The 20,915-nt window shown below is 45.5% G+C and overlaps 1 protein-coding gene across 2 annotated transcripts in view; it reads left to right on the top strand.

Moving 5' to 3' along the window:
• Positions 1 to 3,431: 3,431 nt before the first annotated feature.
• IRF4 (interferon regulatory factor 4) overlaps positions 3,432 to 20,915 on the top strand; it is a 39,944-nt gene continuing 22,460 nt past the window's right edge. The window contains exons 1-8 of one of the 2 annotated variants that reach the window (XM_027682749.1): positions 3,432 to 3,665; positions 4,152 to 4,338; positions 5,099 to 5,187; positions 5,750 to 5,891; positions 7,662 to 7,769; positions 9,130 to 9,483; positions 13,398 to 13,510; positions 15,481 to 17,162. In XM_027682749.1, coding sequence (XP_027538550.1) covers positions 3,462 to 3,665; positions 4,152 to 4,338; positions 5,099 to 5,187; positions 5,750 to 5,891; positions 7,662 to 7,769; positions 9,130 to 9,483; positions 13,398 to 13,510; positions 15,481 to 15,624 — 1,341 coding nt within the window. In that variant the 5' untranslated portion in view covers positions 3,432 to 3,461 and the 3' untranslated portion in view covers positions 15,625 to 17,162. Of the gene's footprint in view, positions 3,666 to 4,151; positions 4,339 to 5,098; positions 5,188 to 5,749; positions 5,892 to 7,661; positions 7,770 to 9,129; positions 9,484 to 13,397; positions 13,511 to 15,480; positions 17,163 to 20,915 lie in introns of those variants that run through there. The other variant, XM_027682740.1, reaches the window with a different exon arrangement.

The following is a 20,915-nucleotide window of genomic DNA, read 5'->3' as shown; positions in this document are numbered from 1 at the left end:
GGAGTTGGATCAGGGGTTGGACTTGATGATCTTAGAGGTCTCTTCCAACCCTACCTATTCTATGATTCTATGATTCTATGACTTTATATTCTTTTAATGTGCAACTCATCTACTTTGCTATCTATGCATGGATTTCTTTGGACAAGAGCAACTATTTTTTTTAAATGTTCTCCTGCATTTAAGAAAGAAAGTTTTTATTTTTCTCATGAAGGGCTTGACCTAATGTGGATCCAATCTGCATGTTTCACACTGGCTCAGAATTTGTTAGTTTAAAAACTGCAAAATAGAAGACTTTAGAAGTGTTCCTTTTACAGTGATATATTTCAAGATGGTTTTATACTTAGTGAAATTACAGCTGGCGCCCTGAGTAATACCACACAATCTTACCCCTAGGAATTGAAATTGGATTTTTAGAAAGTCTTTCAGATGCCTTTTGGTAAAGCTGTGGTTGCTCATCTTGATTTATGGTGGCAGTCACCTCCAATCTCAAAGATGTATTTTAATGTTTCAAAGGTGCCTTAACTCAGGACTGAAAAGATTTCAGATGGGCACTGCCAATTCTTTTTTTTAGAGGATGTATGGTGTGGTTATAAACCCAATATCTAAAAATGCCTGCACTTCTCACTTCTCACTTCTCCCTCAAAACGTGGCGATAATTACATTTAAATTTCAGAAGATGGCGTTGAAGATTTGCAATTAATATCCTAAACTCTGCGTGTACCCTCCACTCCGGCAGCCTGCCAGCATAGCACACGATGACTGGTTTTTTGATCTGATACGTTACAGCAGAAAGGATGTGGATGTGTGTTGGAGACGTTAGAACAGAACAACAACAAGAAAGTGTCGTGGCATGAAACACGTGTTTGAAACCTGAAGGGCGGTAAGAGAGACTTTTATGCAAGCCCGGACCTCGCTCCTTCATCCCCCAGCTCCCACCACGTTAGGGCAGGGGGCTTTGAAGGCAGGCCAGCGAGTGGGTTTGGGTCCTGGTGCCTTGAGATGAGCTTTCCTGAGACACATGCCCTGGGCTCAGGAGGGCGGGAGCCGCCCCGGCTGCTGCACCCGCTCTGGCTTCTGCCGCCCCGTCGGGGTTCGCTGCCTGCGGGGCTCGGCGCCGCTGCTCTTGCCCACCTTGCCCCCCATTTCACACCTTAGGGAATGCAAAACACGGTATAGGCTGGACGGGGAGAGCCCGAGCCCCGGGGTAACGGGGAGCGGGTGCGTGCCTCATCCCCCTCCACGATCCCAGCTCTGTGGCCCAGGCAAAGTCGGCTCGGGTCGCAGAGGGTGCCGGCAGAGGGTAGCGACCCCGGGCACGGCCTTGGTGGGTGGGCGGATGCCCCCGCCGTCTCCTTGAGCATCCCGGGGGCCCGTCCGGCGCCGTCTAGGACGTTTCTGGTGGGTGTAGCGAGCTGGGTCTTTACAGTAAAAGCCGCCCGGCTCTCACAGGTAGGAGTTTCCCCGGACTATTTATGTATGTGTGTCTGTCTGTATAGATTTAAAAAACCCAACCCAGCGGGGACGCAGAGAGGGCGCCGGGCTATACGCCCTCCCGCCCGCAGCGCGTGTTTACCAGCAATGGGTATGTGTCACTGCCTCAGATGTTTTCCAGCTCGCCAAGTCCCCGCTCCCCTCTGCCGGCTCCACCTCCGGGCCCGGGCCCGCCTCCCCCAGTCCGGGCACGACGCCCTCCATCATATAAAGAAACTTCCCGGTGCCGCTGGCCCAGTCGCCGTGCGCCCCGTCTCAGCGGCCACCGCGGCAGCCGGCGGCCCCTGCCTGCTCCCAGTGCCGCGACAGAGGTAAGGGTGGCGGAGCCCCCCGGGCCCCCGAGTCCCCCGCCCGCCGCTAGGACACGGCGGACCCGCCGCGGGATCCGGCGGGACGGGGAGGGAGGTGGGGTGGGCGGTGCGGGCGCCTTGGCTTCCCCCCGTCGGGGCTGCTCATGTGGCTGTGGGCACCTGAGCGAGCCCTTCGGCCTTTTTTTCCGAGTTTTTTTTCCTTTTTTTTCCTTTTAATTTTTATTCTATTTTACCCTAATTTAAAACAAAAAACTAATGCTCGCCGTTATATGCTCCCGAGGTTAAGGCGCGCACCCGGTCCCCGGCCCTGCCTTCGGGAGGGTCGCGGGAACGTGTGGGAGGGATCCGCTTCATGCTCAGTCAAAGAGGGAAAAATTACTTTTTTGGACTCTTCACACGGGCTCCGGCGGGCCCCGCGCGGGGAAGCCGCGGCCCCGGACGCCCCCCCCCAGACGCACCATGTGCAAGGGAGATGCGGAGGGACCGAGTTTGGTGTCCGGGGGGATGCTGCCCCTGCCGAGGGGTGGAAGGGATGTGGCGCGGAGCTGCCCATCTGCCCACAGTGGTGTGCACCTGTCTAGCAAGGGGCTCCGAAAGGCTCCTCGTGTGTAGAGGCAAAGATTCCTGGGTGAGGAATCCCTTTTTTAGATGTAATAGGCGGGGGAAGGTGGGGGGGAGGACCCACAAAACTAAGCTCTTGGGCATTCAAGCACTTTTTCAGATCGATGGGACAAACTTGATGCCAGGTCCCCATCACTGGTGTCGATGTCCTGTCGTTAGCACCTTTCCAGCAGGTGCCTGTCACTGCAGAGCCGCACTGCTCCCTGTGCGTGTGTGCACCTCTGCGTCGTGGGCTGCAAGCTCCCACGTCGCTGGGGACAGTGCCCTTATGCCAGGCTCCGTGGGTTGCCATCTTTCCAATTTTAGGTATATGTGATGTATAGATTTGAATGTTGCTATGTATGAGTGCTGGGAGCAGTTGGAGGGGTAGATATGTATAGGACATCATGTGTTCAAATGTGTCTTGCTTAAGGGAGCTTGTGAAAACTACTTTGATGTTATAGATAGATGCCGTATAAATCATAACTGCATGTGGAGCCCCCCAAATTGTGTGCGTGTGTCTAATGTCACATATGTGCACTGTCATTTGCAAATAAATTTTTATGAAATATTTTCCTCTTTTGGTCGGAAAGTAACCCCCCAGTTGAACTGTGATCAGGACAAGGGGTTTGTGCCTTAAGTCCCTTGCAATGAAAATTTCAACAACCGATGTATATTCATGCAAAACAGTGTCGGGACAGGGGGAAGTCTGTAAAAGTCTGCGGCGGGAGCAGTGCCTGGGGAGAGCTGTGGGGGGCTGTGCCCAGTTTCCTGAGGCTCTGTACCGTGTTTCCCTGGCCCCCCAGGCCCCCCCTGCATGTCTCAGGGCCCGTCTGCATGCTGTAGCTGCTGTTTGGTGTGGTATGTGTGACATCAGGGACTAGGGACTCTGCTGGTGAGGACTTTGCACAGCACTTGACCTGTGGGATTTCCTCTCTCCCATCCTGCCCATTTCTTCCCTCTTCACAGCCCCCCAGAGAGCCAGTGCTTGGACATCTGTGGAGAGGTCAGCTTGGTGGGGCACCCCAAAAACTCCCACCCAACCTTGACACAAGTGGCATGAACTTGGAGCCGGGTGAGTGCGGGATGAACTCAGTGAGCTGTGGCAACGGGAAACTCCGCCAGTGGCTGATCGACCAGATAGACAGTGGCAAGTACCCTGGACTGGTGTGGGAGAACGATGAGAAGAGCATCTTCCGCATCCCCTGGAAGCATGCTGGCAAGCAGGACTACAACCGTGAGGAGGATGCTGCCCTCTTTAAGGTAAGGCTCAGCCTGGGGTTGGGACTGTGGAACATAGGCAGGGCAAGAGGGATGCCTGGAGGCTCTGTGATGCCCCTTACCATCCTGTCCTTGCCACGCGTTTCTGCAGGCTGGTTCTGCTGATTGGCTGCTGCTGCCAGCTGCCTGGCTGGTGGCCCTGGCTGTGCCCTGTGTTTGCGGGACAGATCCCCCTTTTGCACTTCTCTGTGTGGAGTTAAATGCTGGTGGGACTGCAGCACATCTGTTTCCACATTCATCTTGGATTGTTTTCTTCCCTTTCTTTTGCCTGCTAAATTGTTTTTCCTACCTTACCATGCTGGGGTTTTTTTAGCCTAAAGCTATAGGGAGTAAATTCACGCACATATAAGCACACACATATAGGCTGTTTCAAGAATTGTACTTTGTAGTTGATTTTCTTTTTTTTCTTTCTTTCTTTCTTTTTTTTTTTCTTTTTCTTGCTCTTTTGATTATCTGAAATGTTTCCAGGCTTGGGCTCTTTTTAAAGGAAAGTTCAGAGAGGGCATTGATAAACCAGATCCCCCTACCTGGAAGACAAGATTAAGGTGTGCTTTGAACAAGAGCAATGACTTTGAAGAATTGGTGGAGAGAAGCCAGCTGGACATCTCAGATCCCTATAAAGTGTACAGAATAGTGCCAGAAGGAGCTAAAAAAGGTAAAGCATCTCAAATTCCCTGTGTAACTGAGTGTGAATGTCTCATTGCAAGCATATGAGGACTGAAGTGTGCTTTTCTGGAATGACCCTGCAGTCTTTTTAAGTCTTTTAGGGAGCCAGAATGAGGGCTTAAGTGCAGCTTGTTCTGATGACTTTAGAACCTGTGTCTACGGGAGGAGTGCTGGCATTTGAGTCAGAGCACTGAAAGGGAGCCCTTGCAAGAAGATGCAGACAAGCGCCCTGCACATCACTGGAGGAATTGCTCTTTTAGCTGGAGCCTCCCTGCTGGTTCTGTGTACTGAGAGCCAAGCAGGCAGCTCAAGGGACAGGCAAAAAAAAAATAAAAATTGCATGTAGGATCTAGGTTCTGAATACAGGGAAGAGTGTTTTGAGGCAGACAGTCAGTAACTAGTGCAAGGAGAAGAGCTGGGAGAGAGGGATGCCCAGCCTGCAGCCTCCAGGGCAGAGGCAGGGGCACTGTCTTGGTGCCAAAGTCCTTGGTGCCAGGCAGGGCTTGTAGGATGCAAAGGCTTGGCATCATTGTGCACTAGGTATGGCTGGGCAGCACTGTTCCGTGGGGCACTGGAGAACCCAATGGGACAGACTGCCTGCAAGAGGGCGCTGGGAAGCTGGTCCCAGAGGCATTTTGGTCTTTTGTTTGTTCAATGGCAGGTTGTATGGATTTGTCTTCAATGTGCTGATTTCAGGTTTCTTCAGATGTGGTTGACATAATTTATTCTCATCCCTCTGGTGAACATAGGTGCAAAGCAGATCAGTATGGAGGAGCAGCCATTAATGATGAACCATCCCTTTCCGATAACGTCTCCTTACACTGCACTACCATCCCAGGTATGGCATTAGTTAAGTGTTTTGCTTGGTGCTTCTGCATTGAGCAACGTAATTTCTGTGCTATGTGCTATGTCTGTCCTTGCTGGTGGGGATCTCTAGTTCTCTCTGTGAAGAAACTTTATTATGGAAACTGAGAAATTGAGAAGAAACTTTTCTAATGTCAGATGAGGCCACAGGGCAATTGGTTTCCCTTGGTGTTGTTTATCCCAGAGTAATGGCTCTTTTCTGTTGGACGATAGATACTAGTGCACTGTCATTCTGCTGATGCCAGAATGTAAGCACCCAACGAAGCCTTGCTCTTTCAAGCAGACATTTACCAGCAGTGCTTTGACTGCCTTTTGTTATTCCACTCCGCTTATTATTTACACCAGTGGTGGGAAACTCATTTGAAAGCCTCATTGGTGGTGGTGGCGAAGTGCCATTCGTGTAGCCTGGGCAAAGCTTAGACCTCCATGAACTTTGGCAGAGAAAATCAAGGAGCTTAGATATGAAAGCTGATGCAAAGCACAGCATTAGTTTTGACAGCTGCCTACTAAAAAAAATATCTCGTTAAATTGAATAGGTACCGAACTACATGGTACCCCATGAACGGAACTGGAGGGAGTTTGCCCCGGAGCAGCCACATCCTGACATTCCCTACCAGTGCGCTAGCGTCCCTTTCCCAGCTCGCAGTCATCACTGGCAAGGGCCCGGCTGTGAAAATGGTAAGACACTCCTGTTTAGGGCTACTTGCTGAGGTTGGTCACCTAGAGGAACCTCAGTTTTCAGGTTTATTCCTTGTGGCTTTGATTGGAATTCACAGAAGCGGACAGAGAGGAGTGCTGGGTTCCCTTAAGAGAGCCACAGGTCCGTGGCAAGAGCCTTTGTCTGGGCTCTTGCATTTCCTGCCATCATATATGTAATGTGTGGGCTATGCAGTCCTCTGAATTGCTAGAAGTCAGCCCCCAAAGTCTGCTGTCTTAAAAGCCTTGAGCAATAAAGAAGGCAACCAACTCCCACAAAAGAACCCAAATGGGAACATATGTTCTTTTGGTTTTCTTTCTGATTTTGGACTTTTTGAGGCACATGTCACTGAGGTTTTCCCTCCAGCCTTGTTGGTTAGATTGGCATTATTCTACTGAGAAGAAAGCTGGAATTATTACTTTATTTTAATGCTGCAGCAGTGGGACAACTTGTCATAGATTGATACTCTCTTGGGGCTGGCACAGCAGAAGCAGAATAAAGGAACATTCACTTCCCTGAAGATCTCACAGTACCAGAGCCTAACATAATCATGGCTTTCCAAGCTCTGCATCCTTAAGAAAAAGCCTGAATTGTGAAAATTGACAATGCTGAAGCCTGCAGGGAATAAAACATAAGAGAAGGGGAACCATGTGCTGTAGACCCCTCTAGGATAACTCACCTGAGAATGTAGGCATTTGCTTTGTGAGGAGAAGCAGCTGGTTCAGAAGGGCAGGAAAGAATGGAAAGCAAAAAAGGACTTCTTAGAGTAGGTGCTACATTTTCAGAGGACAGCTCTCTAGAGGTTTTGGTGCAGAGAAAATTTTGGGTCTGCTAAAAAGTAAATTCTCAGTGCACTGCAACTTTTGCTGGCAGTATATTGGAATTATTAGGCAGAATCCTTTGCTTTTAGTTGAGCTCTTTGCTAATAAAGAAATCAATGTAGCAAGCAGAATGAACTCTGCCCTGAAGTACATCCTCTGCAGCAGTTAAACGTGTTTGGATGCTTTGCTGAATTTGGAGGCAGTTGGTAGTGGTTCGTATTGGGTTTCTCACTGGGCTCTAAAACATGTTAGGAGATGTGGGTGTTTCTTATCCACATCGCTTCAGCTCCTGATTGTGCCGGGTTCTGCCACTGGGAAAGGCAGCGGGCGCTTGTCTGCAATTCACTTGCATCATGCTCCAGAGACTTTTATTGACATAACAAAACAAGGAAAAACATCACTTGCCCATGTTATAATGCACTTACAGAAAGGCATCTATTGGAACATCTAATGGGAGTCCTGGTAGAAAAACCCCAATAATCTTCTGCTGCACATTTTTCTTTACCTACATTTAAACAGCGTTAATCCCAGCTTTATTGTTATACCTATCACTAGTAAAATTCCTTATACAAAATGGATTGTTTTATGCAGGTGACTTTTAAGAGCACTGTAGTCTAGTTAACAATATAAATTATTTCTCTAATAGAATGACATGTTAGGTAAGGAAAAGGACTAGAGGTAATACTGAAATGCTAAGGGAATATTTCGTGCAGACCCAAATACAAACACAGTCCAAGTAACATCTGGAGTGATTGGTAGAGTTGGCATACCTGGAAAAATTGGGAAATAGGACTTTTCTCAGAAGAAGGGGAAAGAGAGAGAGTTCCTATTGGGGCCCAGAAAAACTCACTTTTGCATTGCTGTGATCTCTGCCCTAGCTTTTCTTTTAGGATTTAGGCTGCTGTCACTGACTTTTGTTTGTGAAAACAGGTTGTCAGGTGACAGGAACCTTTTATGCTTGTGCTCCTCCTGAGTCCCAGACTCCTGGCATCCCGATTGAGCCAAGCATAAGGTCTGGTGAAGCCCTCGCCCTGTCAGGTAAGGTCTGTGACCCCCAGGCTTCCTGGGGAACCTAACAAGAGACTTTCAGCTTGACTTGTCTAGGAACCATCTCTCCTTTCTGATGAAAGGAAAAAAGAAGGAAAAAAAGGAAAAGAAACTTCTTTAATCAATGAATTTGGTGTATGGCATTAAGCCTGTTTTCCAGGATACTTTTTGGTGTACGGTGTTAAGCCTCTGTTTTCCAGGATACTTAAGCACCTCTAGCCCCAACTCCAAGGGGTGGAGGTTGTTAAAATTAATGGAAGCGCTTCACTGGCTCCCATTATTAATGCTGGGTTGCTTTGGTGAGACACCAAATCAGGCCTTCCCAGGGGTGTTTGGAAATTTTGAGGGGTCAGTGACTTAAGGCTCAGTTTTTCATCTGAGAGGAGCCCCCACAAAAATTGGTGTTACAAAAATGGGTGCTTGGTTGTGCTCCCGTGCTGTTGCCATCTGGCTTTGTTCTGCTTCATTATTGCAGGTGAAAAAAAATATATTCGAGAAATAAAAGGGAAGAATTTTAAGCCAGATTTGCAGATGTCCATATGCTGGGGAACTGGGATAATAACTGTGGGAAAAAGGTGTGGGAATAATGGATAAACCTGTAATGTGACACTTGGCAGGTTTCTTGAGCGGGATTGTTCACCTGAATAAGGGTCAGTATGTATGTATATATGTGTGTGTTTGTGTGTATATAAAAAATACATTGTACACACACACGTGTGTATGTATATATATATATATATATATATATATATATATTCAGTGCTATGTGAATTCTTAGGAGTCAGCCAAGTTGACCAAATGGCCATTTGAAAGTAAGGCTGGGGATTTTGGGTACAGCCCTGTTGGAGCTGGAGCCAGCAGTCTCTTCAGGCAGCTGAGTGCAAGTTTGCAGGTCCCCTATGCAGAAACCTCTTTTATGCAAAATCTGGGAGGAAATATAACTACTTCCTTATTAAATCTGAGGAAGTGTACTGAGCCGGTGGGTTTAATTGTGATGTGAACTTGGAAAATGTGACAAACATCAACTTTTTGTGTGCAGATTTTTCCTTTTAAACGGAAATGTGAAGTTTGTGGGATTTTAGTTCCTACCAAATTCCCACACATCAGTAGCCCTTTTAATACAATGAGAGAGCATTAATGCTACCATGCCCAACAAGTTTCAGTATTTATATTCTTTATTTTTTTTTTTTGTTAATGTGAACTTCTGGGTGGTGCTGACCACCATGCTCAGAAATCTCATGCGAACTTGTCTCTTGGCCTTAGTACAGATCTGAAACATAAAACATCCATCCTAATGTACCTTAGTGATTCTTGTTTGTTTGTTTGTTTGTTTGTTTGTTTCTCCTTGTAGACTGCCGACTCCACATCTGCTTATATTACCGTGAAATACTGGTAAAGGAGGTGACAACTTCTAGTCCTGAAGGTTGTAGGATATCCCATGGCCAAAGTTATGAGGTCAGCAGCCTGGACCAAGTTATCTTCCCTTATCCAGAGGATAATGGCCAGAGGAAGAACATAGAAAAACTACTGAACCACCTGGAACGAGGAGTAATACTGTGGATGGCACCTGATGGCCTCTATGCTAAGAGACTTTGCCAAAGCAGGATCTACTGGGACGGGCCTCTGGCACTCTGCAGTGACCGACCCAACAAGCTGGAGCGGGACCAAACATGCAAGCTCTTTGATACTCAGCAGTTTTTAGCAGGTAATTCCCACTATGGCTTTGATATTGTTTCTGGAGATGTCACCTGGTCGCCGTTCACATCAGCTTTACAGGAGTGCTCTTTTCATGCTACCTTATGAATTATCCCTTAATTCTTCTGGGCAAGTGCAGTTAAGGGGTGGTTGAATTCTGAATAGTCTTGTTAATTTCTGCACTGTGTGCACGTTCAATGCCCCTGCACAGACCAGCAGGAGTGAACTGATGCTCAGCTGGTGACACCCAATTCCCCACATTTCTATAAGAAGCATAAGGAGGAATCTAACAAAACAGTCTTTCCTCAGATTGAGTGACATAGACAAGTGGATACTGATCTTGGATCTGCTAGTCTAAGTCCTGGATAGGTCTGTAATCTGCGCTTGCACTGCTCTCAACTTGACCCAGAGCGAGGTCTTGCTCAGGGCATACAAATTTCAGTAGAAAGTATTCTTTTCAGTCTGTGCCAGTGTTTAAAGATATCTTGGAGGTAAAAAGAATTTCACAAGCTCTGAAATTTCAGGATTGCCTAATATGCTGAGCAAGGAGGTGCATTACCTTGCCAGAGCTCCGTGGAAATGTCTGGTTTTGCACAGGGCAGTACAGAGGGGGGAAGAGCATGCTTTAGGACAGTGCCTTTTTCTTCCCCTCCATGAAGGGAAGGGGCAAAGCCTCAACTCTGCTTCCCAGCACACCTGAGCAGTTAAAGAGGAGAGCAGTCCACCCAGAGAAACTGGTGGGAGATGGTAATTGTCCCAGAGGACAGCTTAGGCAGCAGAAATACACATTGGCCCTTTTTTGACATTTCTGGCATCACTTAGAGGGGAATTGTGTGCCCGTGATTTGGTGTGTTTTCTCACTAGAACAGAGCATCAGCACTGGCATGACACTCTAAGGGGAATAATGCCTTGCAAAATTAAAAAAAACCCCACAACAAACTAAACCTAAACCAGCAAATTTAGCATACTTTATATTCCAGAGTTGACGCACGGTCCTAGAAAAACCATCAAGAGAAAATGCATTTAAAGAGAGAAATCTTATATGAATGTGAGAATTGACAGTTAGAAAGGGGAATTTGAGGTCAGGGTATTGGCTTGGGCTTCAATCACATGCTAATTTAAAGATGTATAATTCTGCCCCGATGATGGTTTTGGAAATCCCTTTCCCTTTTCGTCAGGTGGTTTTTTAGATGTACTCTGGGTTCTTCCAAACGGTTGACAGGACATCTCTTTTTAGACACTTAACCCCAGAGAGAAGCTCAAACAATAGTTATTTTTCACCCCTCCTAAATTACTTATGCACCAGTGCCTGTGCAAACCCAAGTGTGTGGTTGAAGTTACAGTCTGTGGTGTGTGCAAAGTGAGTTTTTGCATGTGATGATGCTCGGATGGGTTTGTAAGTGACTTGCCATGGATGTATCACATCTGCATGTTAATTGAATGTGCTGAGGTCCCAGACTGCAAGCAAGCTTAGGGATTCCCCCACCTTAGGAAGCTGGATTTCCCTTGAGAAGAGAGGCAGGAGATCTCTGCCAGAAGAGAGAATCTTGAACAGCAGAGAAAGGGAAGATGCAGAACTGCTATGGACCACAGCTGTTAGGAAACCATTGAGGAGCTGAACCCTGCGATGCAAACTGCACTGGAGCTGGGTTGAGAAGCCTCTACTGCTGAGAAAGCTAAAATGACAATAAATGAGAAACCAGGGGAATGGTCTCTGGGGAGAGAGATAAATGTATCATAAATGCAGAAATTGGGCTGCTTGGAGAGTAGGAGGACAGAGAAAGAGAACTTGGAGTGTGAGGGTGGCAGCCAGAGAAGGGTTGGTTTGGCAGAAGGAGAGGCGGATGGAGCTGGAATATCAGGAGATGGGAAAGGTCTGGGGAGTCACATGTGGAGCCCTTTGGTGTTGGAGGATGCACTTGGGCCTGGAAAGGGAGACAGAGTGGAGAGTTTTAGAGAAGTGTAGGGCTGACTTCAAGCCGTGATTATCCTGGTGGTGGGAAAGAAAGGGCTTTCTTCTCCAGGTCCATGCTGTGGTCACTCCCACAGGTATTCAGGATTTGGAGAGTTGCTGAGGCCAAGTAAAACGGGAAAGAGGAAGGTGAAAGAAGTTCCCCATTAGCAGTGTGGTTGGACTGGCCTTGGGTGGATCTTCCTTCCCTGTCCTGTGGCAGCACAGGGGGAAGCAGGGTTCCAGGGAAAATAGCTCTTCTCTCTTGGCATACCCCCAGAAAGTTCATAGCACTTTTCAGGGATTTTGGGGAGACTTTGGGGAAAACTATGCTTTATGCTATGTTTCAAGTGAGCTGCCCATTGTTTTACTTGTATAACTGACCCTACTAATAACACCAGTAGTCCAAGCCAGGATTGGGGTGCTATTATGGTAGCCACTGAATTCACACCCTTGACCTGAAAAGCTCACAGTTAGAGTAGAAATGGCAGGGGTGTATTTTGGGAAAAGATGTGTTTGTCATGTTAAGTTCAAAGACTCTCCCTTCTCTCTGTAGCAGGGAGGGTGCTTCTTTATAATACATTGGGTTTAATATTAATTTCAACTTTTTCCATAAAGCATGATGAGGGTTATAAATTAAAATGAAATCTTTACCAGTCAGCTATCTAGAAGTACAGCACTTAACACAGAGTTTAGCAAGGACGTTGCTTTAGATGGAATTTTCTCTTTACTGGATGGAAATGCAGCGTCTAACACACAGTGTTTGATTCACAACATTGGTGATTTTCTTCTGAGTGCAAGTACCTTATAAAGGCATCCCCCACTGTCTTTCATAAGGGACACTGACTATTGGAATAATAATATAATTTGACCGTTTCGCTTTGCACAAGGTTATGAGTTAGTGAAGAGAGTGCAGGAGCACAGAAGACACAGACTCTTTTGCTGGCTTGGTACGTGGCTTAAATACAATTGTTACCTTTTGTTACCTCCATGTCCTCCAGTAGACACAGTGGTGGCAGTGGCTCCATGACTGTCTAACTGTGCCTGAATTTGATGCCTGGCAGTACTTTGAGTCTCTGGCTCTACTAAGCCATTGGTTTCAGTCATGCTGTTGAGTGTCTACTTGAATGGTTCCCAGCTACTGCTCCAGGGGTTCTGCTGTCGAGGTCCAATAGAAGTACTAATTGGAAGATGTCTCGGTTTGTGGATATGAAATTAATTGTGAGACAAAACAAACAGAAAAATTACAGTGTTGTAACTAGCTCCCCCTGATCTGTGGGAAAGTCTCCAAACTCAGTCTTCTTTTTACTTCTTGTTGTTTTCCTGAACTCTCTTGTCCTCCCCTGAAGTTACATTATCTTTTCCCATTGTGTTCCAAGGGTCATCCACAAAGCCTGTCTTACCAGCTTATACTGGTTTTGGGTGGAATAGAGTTAATTTTCTTTGTAGAGGTCCATGTGGTGCTATGGGTTGGATTTGTGACCAAAACAGTGCTGATAGCACAGGGATGTTGTAGCTAGTGTTGAACAGCGCAAGTGCAATGTCAAGGTTTTCTCTATTTCTCACTCTGCTCTCATAGCACGCAGTCTGGGGTGGACAAGAGTCTGGGAAGGGACACAGCGAGACAGCTGACCCAAGTTGAGGGATATTCCATACCATATGACCTTGTTTTCTGCAGTAAAACAGGGCATGGGGGAATTTGCCAGAGGTTGTTGTTGCTTGGGGAATGGCTGAGCATTGGTCTGCTGGTTGTGAGCAACTGCTTTTTCCATCACCCATTTTTCTTTGTTTTGTCTTTTTTTCTTATTCTTCTTTTTACCCATTAAACTGTCTTTATCTCAAGGCACAATTTTTTTTACTTTTGCCATTCTGTTTTTCTCCCCCATGCTAGGGGCAGGAGTGAACGAGCAGCTGAATGGTGCTTGCCTGCCTGCCATGATTATTCCACAACACAGTACTTTCTCTCTTTCCAGAGCTACAAGCCTTTGCTCACCATGGACGTCCACTGCCGAGATACCAGGTCGCTCTTTGCTTTGGGGAGGAATTTCCAGATCCACAGAGGCAGAGGAAACTAATTACAGCCCACGTAAGTAGGATTTCTGCCTTACCTAAAAGAAACACACTTCTTTGAAGATATGATTCTGCCAGTCAGGCTTTTGAACCTCATGTAGGTTTTGAGAGAGGTAATAAATTCTTGAAAATCTGGCACCATCCAGAGCAAGGTTTAATCCCCAGATCTGCCAAGGACTGACCAGTAGCCCTCAGTAGGGCAGAGCACCTGATTTTCCCTTTCTGTAGAGTGTGTCATTTGTGATCGGTTGAAAATCCCATCAATACCTAAAGCTGAAATGCACCCTGGAACTGATGGGCTGTGTTGTTATCACCAGACCAGTTGCGCAGCTCAGTGCACTGCCTGGCCAGTGCAGGACGTGGTGCTTTTTCATCCACTGCACCTGAAGGTGCTCCAGAATCCCAGCCTGCATCTCAGGGACCTGAGCCCTTAATGAGATGCAGGGACTGCCTGTGCAGCTTCAAGGTTCAGGTAGCTGGCAAGCTCATGGGCTGACTGACCACAGTTCACACACACTCAAAGCTAGTGTTTCGGGATGCTCTCTGAGAGAGGGTGATGACAGAGACTGAGAGCAGGTACTTTCTGAATTGGCTGTATCGGCCCATAAAACCACAAGAGAGGTGATAATGCACACAGTAGTGGCAAGGCTTAGCTTATTGCATCCTTGGGAAGAAAACTGGTGTCTCTCTTAATTTTTCGAAAGCCCTTTCAATAGCAGCAGAAGGGGGACAGTGTAGTAGCCCCTTCAGTAGTCAGGCTTTTATCATAAGCTGTGGCCTTCCCTTAGCTGCATAGTTTTCATGGTGCCACACTGCTGCCTAGCAATTCTCTGGGGTGGAAGTTGGGAAGCTCACAAATTCCATCCTGACCTGTGCAATGGCTGGTTAGAGATAGCTGCTCATCCCTGATTCTCCCTAAACTCTTTTCCATTCCTATTTTGGCTTTCCAGCTTTCCATCCCTCCTTCCTCTCACCAGCCCTCTTATCCATTTCCGGTCCTGGCATCTTCTCTATGAGCCTGTATCTCCTGCTCTTTCTAGAGATTTGCTTCCCCCTTACCAATTGCTCAGTCTGCTCAACCTCTTAGTCTGTCCTGGCCCATGGGCTCATGGGGCTTCACCATCCCAACAAACATGTCATGGGAGCTGTCTGGCTCACCTGCCCTGCTGACTTCCCATCTCACCTATGGCATAGTTTTCCTTCCAAATGGTGCGCATTCTTAATGTGGAAGGACTGGCTGACCAGCAGGAGAGGGTTGTGGAGAAGTGTCATCCAGCTTGTCTGCCCCCTGAGAGTAAGGAGAGCTTCAGGTGTTTGTTCTCAGTGTACAGCTTAAGTATTTGCAGTCAGAGCCCAAAGCCTTGAGGGGGAATGGTGGTTTCTGAAGAGACACAAGTGAAGGCAGTATTAAATCATACAAATCCCACTTGGTTGTTGAACAGATTCCTCATGAGAGCTTGAATGAAGAGAAACAAGAGAAATCTTGGTGTTAGGTTGAAGTCTAATTTCAAACACAGTCATTTGGCCATGTATCTCAGTCTACCTGAGGGCTCCAGCATTTCAAGTTAAGTCCTCAAAGTACTTTCCAATGCAGACAAGACTTTTGACATATTGCATATGTATTTAAACACCTCGGGGGGCCATGCACATGTGTGTCTTGTGGACACCACTCACACCCTGGGGCTGGCTAAGGGACTGCAATTTTTTATACATCATTTGTGTCACTGGTACATGCCCATCTAAATGAAGGCTGTGGAGGTAAGGAAGTGTGCGCAGGTAGTAAGGCACTTGGCAGCAGAGCTGGGCTAAGCTAGGCAAGACCTATCTTAAAATAGAGATTAGTGAGACCACTGAAATAGTTTTCCCATTCTGGTAAGCAGAACTGTTTTGTCCTGCCTTGTTTTCAACTTAAAACCACCATAAATAATCAAGATGAGGAGCATGGGTTTTGTCACATGTCTGATTAACATTTTGTCTGTTCTTAAGGTTGAACCAATGTTTGCCAGGCAGCTGTATTACTTTGCTCAACAAAACAGTGGACATCTGCTGAGAGGCTATGATTTACCAGAACTTGTGACTAGTCCAGAGGATTATCACAGATCTATTCGCCATTCCTCTATTCAAGAATAAGATCCTCAGAAAGAGTGTCTTTAAAGGCACTGTAAAGATTGTGCAGAGTGGAGGAGCAGATCTGGGTCACGATTTGGAGACCCACATCACAGCTGGATATGTTCAGGGGTTCCATGATAGGAAAGTGAACTAGGACAACTATATTGTACAATAAAAATGACGTGTCTTCGACATTTGGATGCTATGTCTCACATAGAGTTCCACTGTTGCTGAGAATAACTCAAAACTGACAAAATGATTGCTATGTTTACGTTTGTTTAATGTTCTTCTTGGGTTTTGTGGATTGATACTTACTGAAGATTTCAATCCAGAGTTTACACTGTTACCTTTGCAGGGCTATTTATTTTGGATTACTGATCTCAGGGAAAGTACATAAATTTGTGGTGTTCCCAGTTTGAAACTGTAGCTACTGTAGGTGGGTAGTAAACATAGATGTTTATTGAGAATAGCTAATACATGTTAGTGGTTATAAATTTAGATTCGTAAGTGTGATGCCTATATTCTTGTATAGAATATTTCAGTGTATTTTTTGAAAACAATGCAATTCTTCAGAGACATATTTTTTTAATGCCTGACTGACATTTGTCCTGACAATGAATTTTGTTGCTGCCATTTGTTTTCTTGGATTGACCTCCATGATAACAATTTCTGAGGTGATGCATTTATGGTACTGTGTTAAGAAAAGTGACTGTTTAACTCATATTACCTGTGAATTTAGTGGATTAACCACTAAAATTCTAGAGTCCCAAAGAGCAGGTTTAAGAAAAAATTACATTTTTCTTATAATTGAAAGCTACTATGCATTATACATATATATATTTATGTATATATGCATTAGAATGAAGTTGGCAGACTTTGCAAATAGCACAGAAATGGTCCAGCTACCCCTTTTTTGATGTCACATGCATGAGCCAGGTTAAAATAACCACTGCCTCTGACTTACACAGAGCCACCTCTGCTCTTTGTGTGCACTTGCAGCTTTTTTCCAGTGGTACTGAAATGACTGTGAAGGGAGAGCTCAAGGAGAGCAGCATTTGGCCTCCTGTATTAAGACAGTCAGGGAAACACTTACTTCAGCATTTGTAGAATTTGATGCAATTTTCAACTTTTATTGATAGGATGCCATTATAAAGACAAAGAGAAGAGATCTGTTGGGTATGTGTGTCAATGACATTTCCTCGTTGGCGAGCAGACCGTGTAATCTTTGCAGCTTTAATTCCAGAATATGATCCCCCTATACTTAACACACATACTTCACTTGACTTCCCAAATGAGGAGGAAAAAATGGTACTTGATCTGGCAGCAGACTTGTGTTCTAGGGACATTGTATTTATACATCTTAAAGATGCATACTCTTCTGGGATATATTATCCCCCTCCTTCTCCACAGTGCCAAGCAGAATCAACAGATCATTTCAACTTTGTTACTTGAAGGTTTTTTTCCTGGCTTAAGGATTTCCATAGGGGAGACCTCTTGATTAGACATCAAAAGCAATGCTCTAGGAGACCTTCAGAGCTTCACAAATGCTTTTGTCCTGTGCATACATTTTACAGAAAGGGACTTTTGTGTTCAAACTTAACTGGTACAATACAAATATTGATGTGTTTTTTTCAATTTTTTTCTAGTGGTCATTGCTTCATATGCTCATTGCTTCAGCTCATGTCTTAGAATAAAGTTCTATTTCCCCACCAACTCGATTCGTATGTGTTGTTTTCAGTAGTGGGACAGATATAACGTGCGTTCTTCTGCACTGTGAACCTGGGCAGTGCTGCTGGCTGTCTATGGGGAACTCTGTTCTAAGCCAAAAGTGCAGAGAAAGGTCAAAAGGTAAGTATTTTTGCTTACAGAAATGTCTGCGATATTAGCCACAGGTAGTAGAAAAGGGGGAAATAGGCAGGTTACCCTTCGGCTGTTGGTTTCTAGGCCCATGGACAATGCAGCAGAGCCCTCTAGCCAGGGATCTGGTGCTGCCACGTACCTGAATGTTCTACCCCTGCCCCTCCAGGACCTCTGGGGCTGGGGACCAAACTGGTGCCTCCCTGCCCAGCCCAGCATGTGGGGACCTCTGACTGCCATTTGCTTGGCTGGCAGCTGGAGGTGGTTGTTGCTGGTTGCTATAATTCCCGGAGCACTTTCAAGTGAGTAAAGCTAGGAAAGGGTGAAAAGGAGGATGATACAGTGAACTAAAATAGTAACGTTTTGAATAGGAGTGAATTCACCAGGAAGCCCCTCTTTACTGGAAATCAGGGTCCTGAGAGGGGTCCTTGGGTGCAGGAACTTACAGAGCAAGCAAGGTGTGAAATACAGTTACGAGATTTGTGAAGTGTGTGAAAATGGAGGGTTGGGGGCCATTTTCTCTTTTCGTGGAGACCCCTATTGACTATCAAGGTGCATTATTATTTTTTGCTTTGGAATGAGCTTTTAACTAATTTCCTTGAAGTAGCATAATTTAAAGCCAGTAGCTGTGAAGAGGAAAGGAAAAGAGCACCATCTAAGTTCTGGCCAAACACAACTTGCATAGTTTGAATGCAGAGAGATGCAGGTGAAAGGCTTATTTTAACTGAGCAAAGAGGTTGAGATATTTCTCTTGGAGGGATGGTGCAGAGAGAGGGAAGAGTGGAAGGAAAATCAAGCTGTTGATTTGTACCATAAATTATTTTGCACATGAGGACTTTAAAGCTGCATTTACTTTTGTGACCATTTCTTACTGTTCAAAATAACTACAGATACCTAAAGTGGGGAGGAAAGAAAAAGCAAACAAGAAGAAAACCTGGAAACATTTTCTCTGTTTAGTATCTTTTTTACAGTCACTATGTGAAAGCATTTGAAGTACTTCCTACCTCTGTTAAATTCTGTTTATAGTTTCTGAGGTCTACTTCCTTCCTGTTATGATTTCGGTGGCATTGTAAATGACATGTTTTACTCCTGTCAGCACCAAAGGCATAACAGTTTGGTTTTTTTTTTCAAACGATATTTGTGTCAGTATTGGTTTTTCTGATTTTAATACGGCCACAGTTACAACTGTTTGTTGAAAGGGTTTTGTATGCCAGAGAAGCACCTATATTCAAAATTTGGTTCTGCTGAGTAGTTCTTCCTACTGTTGTAGGCTGTATTAGCCTTGTGGGTTAATCAGAAACAAGGAGTTATATTTTAAGCTGAAATACAGCGTAATGGGGTTTGTGGAAAAAACACAGGATTCACGTGAAAAACCCTGTGGCCTTTTAGACAGGCATATGCACTGTGTTTACATCAGCGTTTGTCAGCAGCATGGAGGCGGGGAAACACCACCTTCAGCAGAGGGCTTTCAGGAAAAAGTAAAGCATTTTCTCTTGCAAACTCTTAGATCACTGTCTGCGTATACTTGTACAGAGGGGGTAAGGGGGAGGGGAGGGCAGAGAGAAAGAGGAATATAAGCCCAGTAGTTTGAAAAAATCATATCTCTTTTCCCAGGCTGAACTGTATCTTAAATTTAGATGAACCTGGATGGCAAGATGTTAAAGATTGCCACAGTGGTTTTTATCTGAACTCTGATTTGACTAGTAGGAGGCTAAGAGTTAGTTATTTGTAATTGAGTGCTTGTGAGTTTGGTTTGCTCTGAAGAGAAGTTGACAGGTCCCTGTGACTCAGGATAGTTAGGAGGTAGCTGGTGTGCAGCTCATTCAAGCACTTAACTTTCAAGTGTGTAGTCAGGTAAAAACATACTGTTTGCATCTCAGCAGAGTGGTTATATCCACTGCAACCCACAACCACTGCTGAGCCCCAGGAACCAACTGACCAAATGTCTGCAGGATGCTCAGTGCCTTGACCATGCTGAAATGACAGTCAAGGAGGAGCTAACTTAGGTGTCTCAGAATAAGGCTCTTTGAACTATAGACATTGAATAACTTATGAACGTGCTGATTGGATGGGTTGTCGTTGCTCTTTTGGCAATCGGCAAGAGGAAAAAGCATTCACCTGTGCTCAAGTGGAAACTGAAAAACAGGCCAAACGCCTTGGTTCTGTGCTTGGATTTGTTTTTCCGCTTGGCACTGGCAGACTGACTGGAAAGCTGATGTCTGAGTGGCTCTGCATAGGGTGATGTTCCACAAGAAGCCAATTGTCAAGAATGGGTAGAGCCTAGCCCAGGTTTTCAGCTCTTAGACAGGAGTAGTTTCATGCCCTGGTAAACAATGGCAATGAAACACAGGACTTCATTTTGCAAATGCATTTTTATTGTTTCCACACAGCATGGCTGCCATGCATGTCTCTACAGGCAGCTGGCAGCCTCTGCCACTCCAGTTTACAGTGCTGCCAGCTGAGGCCAGACCTGGGACTGTGTGCTGGACACTGCTCTCAAATCAGTCTCCCAGGCTTCAGCTATCATTTCCTGCTCCCCTCAAAAGGCAGATCATGAATTATGAAAAAAAATTGTCTTTTAAGCTAAGAGAACAGACAGATTCAGGTGACTTCGTAAACTACAGCTAATGTGTGCCCTCCATATTCCTGGGAAGTGTTTTAATCTTTGACCCTTGGGCTCACTCTGTTTTGGTTTGAAGACCAGCTTCTGAATTGTTGCTCTAGAAATGTCTGAAATCCAAAAACTTACAGACTCTGGTTGTCTTGTCTGCTCATCTCAGCTTTTAATCCCTTTCCTGGCCAAGCAGAAATGATGTCTGTGTAGTATTAACAAAACCACCAGAGGAAGTTTGGTGAATGTCCACATGAACCCAGTGAGGTTAGAGCAGATACTTGTATCTTCCAAGCTCTTTCAGCTATATCAGTGCTAGTGCAATGTGTACATCACCATGTGCATGAAGCATATTTCATTGCATCCTCATCGTGTTGTTCATCTTTCTCCTTCTCACTGTCTTTGTAAAGAGCCGATGTTTAAATCTGGATCATGCAGCTAGAGGAAAGCCCTGATTTCTTCAGTTCTGCAAGATCTAGGTTCTCTCTCTCAGCTGGGGATGGCCAGCACAGCACAGGCAGTGGTCAGACACTTTCAGGTTCAAGCACTTCTGCTGTTTGTCTTCAAAATACATTAGCCTGGCTCTGTTAATGGGTAAGTCCTACTTATATATCAGGGACTGTTTATCTCATATAGTCTTATGTCTTCTCCTCCTGAGATAATATAAGCACTGGCCTTGGCACATGGCCATGAAGAAATTTCCTTTTTTCCTGGTGGTTACACCTATCTAGTAATGTGCATTGCTAAATACCTTGTTGTTGGTCTAGCTACCTTTTGGCTCTCTCTTGGGTCCTCTCTCAGTTTTCCTCTACATTGACCACAAGATCTAAAGGCAGATAGTGCC

This window comes from Neopelma chrysocephalum, unplaced genomic scaffold, assembly GCF_003984885.1.
Source record: "Neopelma chrysocephalum unplaced genomic scaffold, ASM398488v2 Primary Assembly neopelma1_22b, whole genome shotgun sequence".
Lineage (NCBI taxonomy): Eukaryota > Metazoa > Chordata > Aves > Passeriformes > Pipridae > Neopelma > Neopelma chrysocephalum.
Note: the sequence above shows the minus strand (reverse complement) of the source record. Positions and strands in the feature narration are given on the sequence as shown.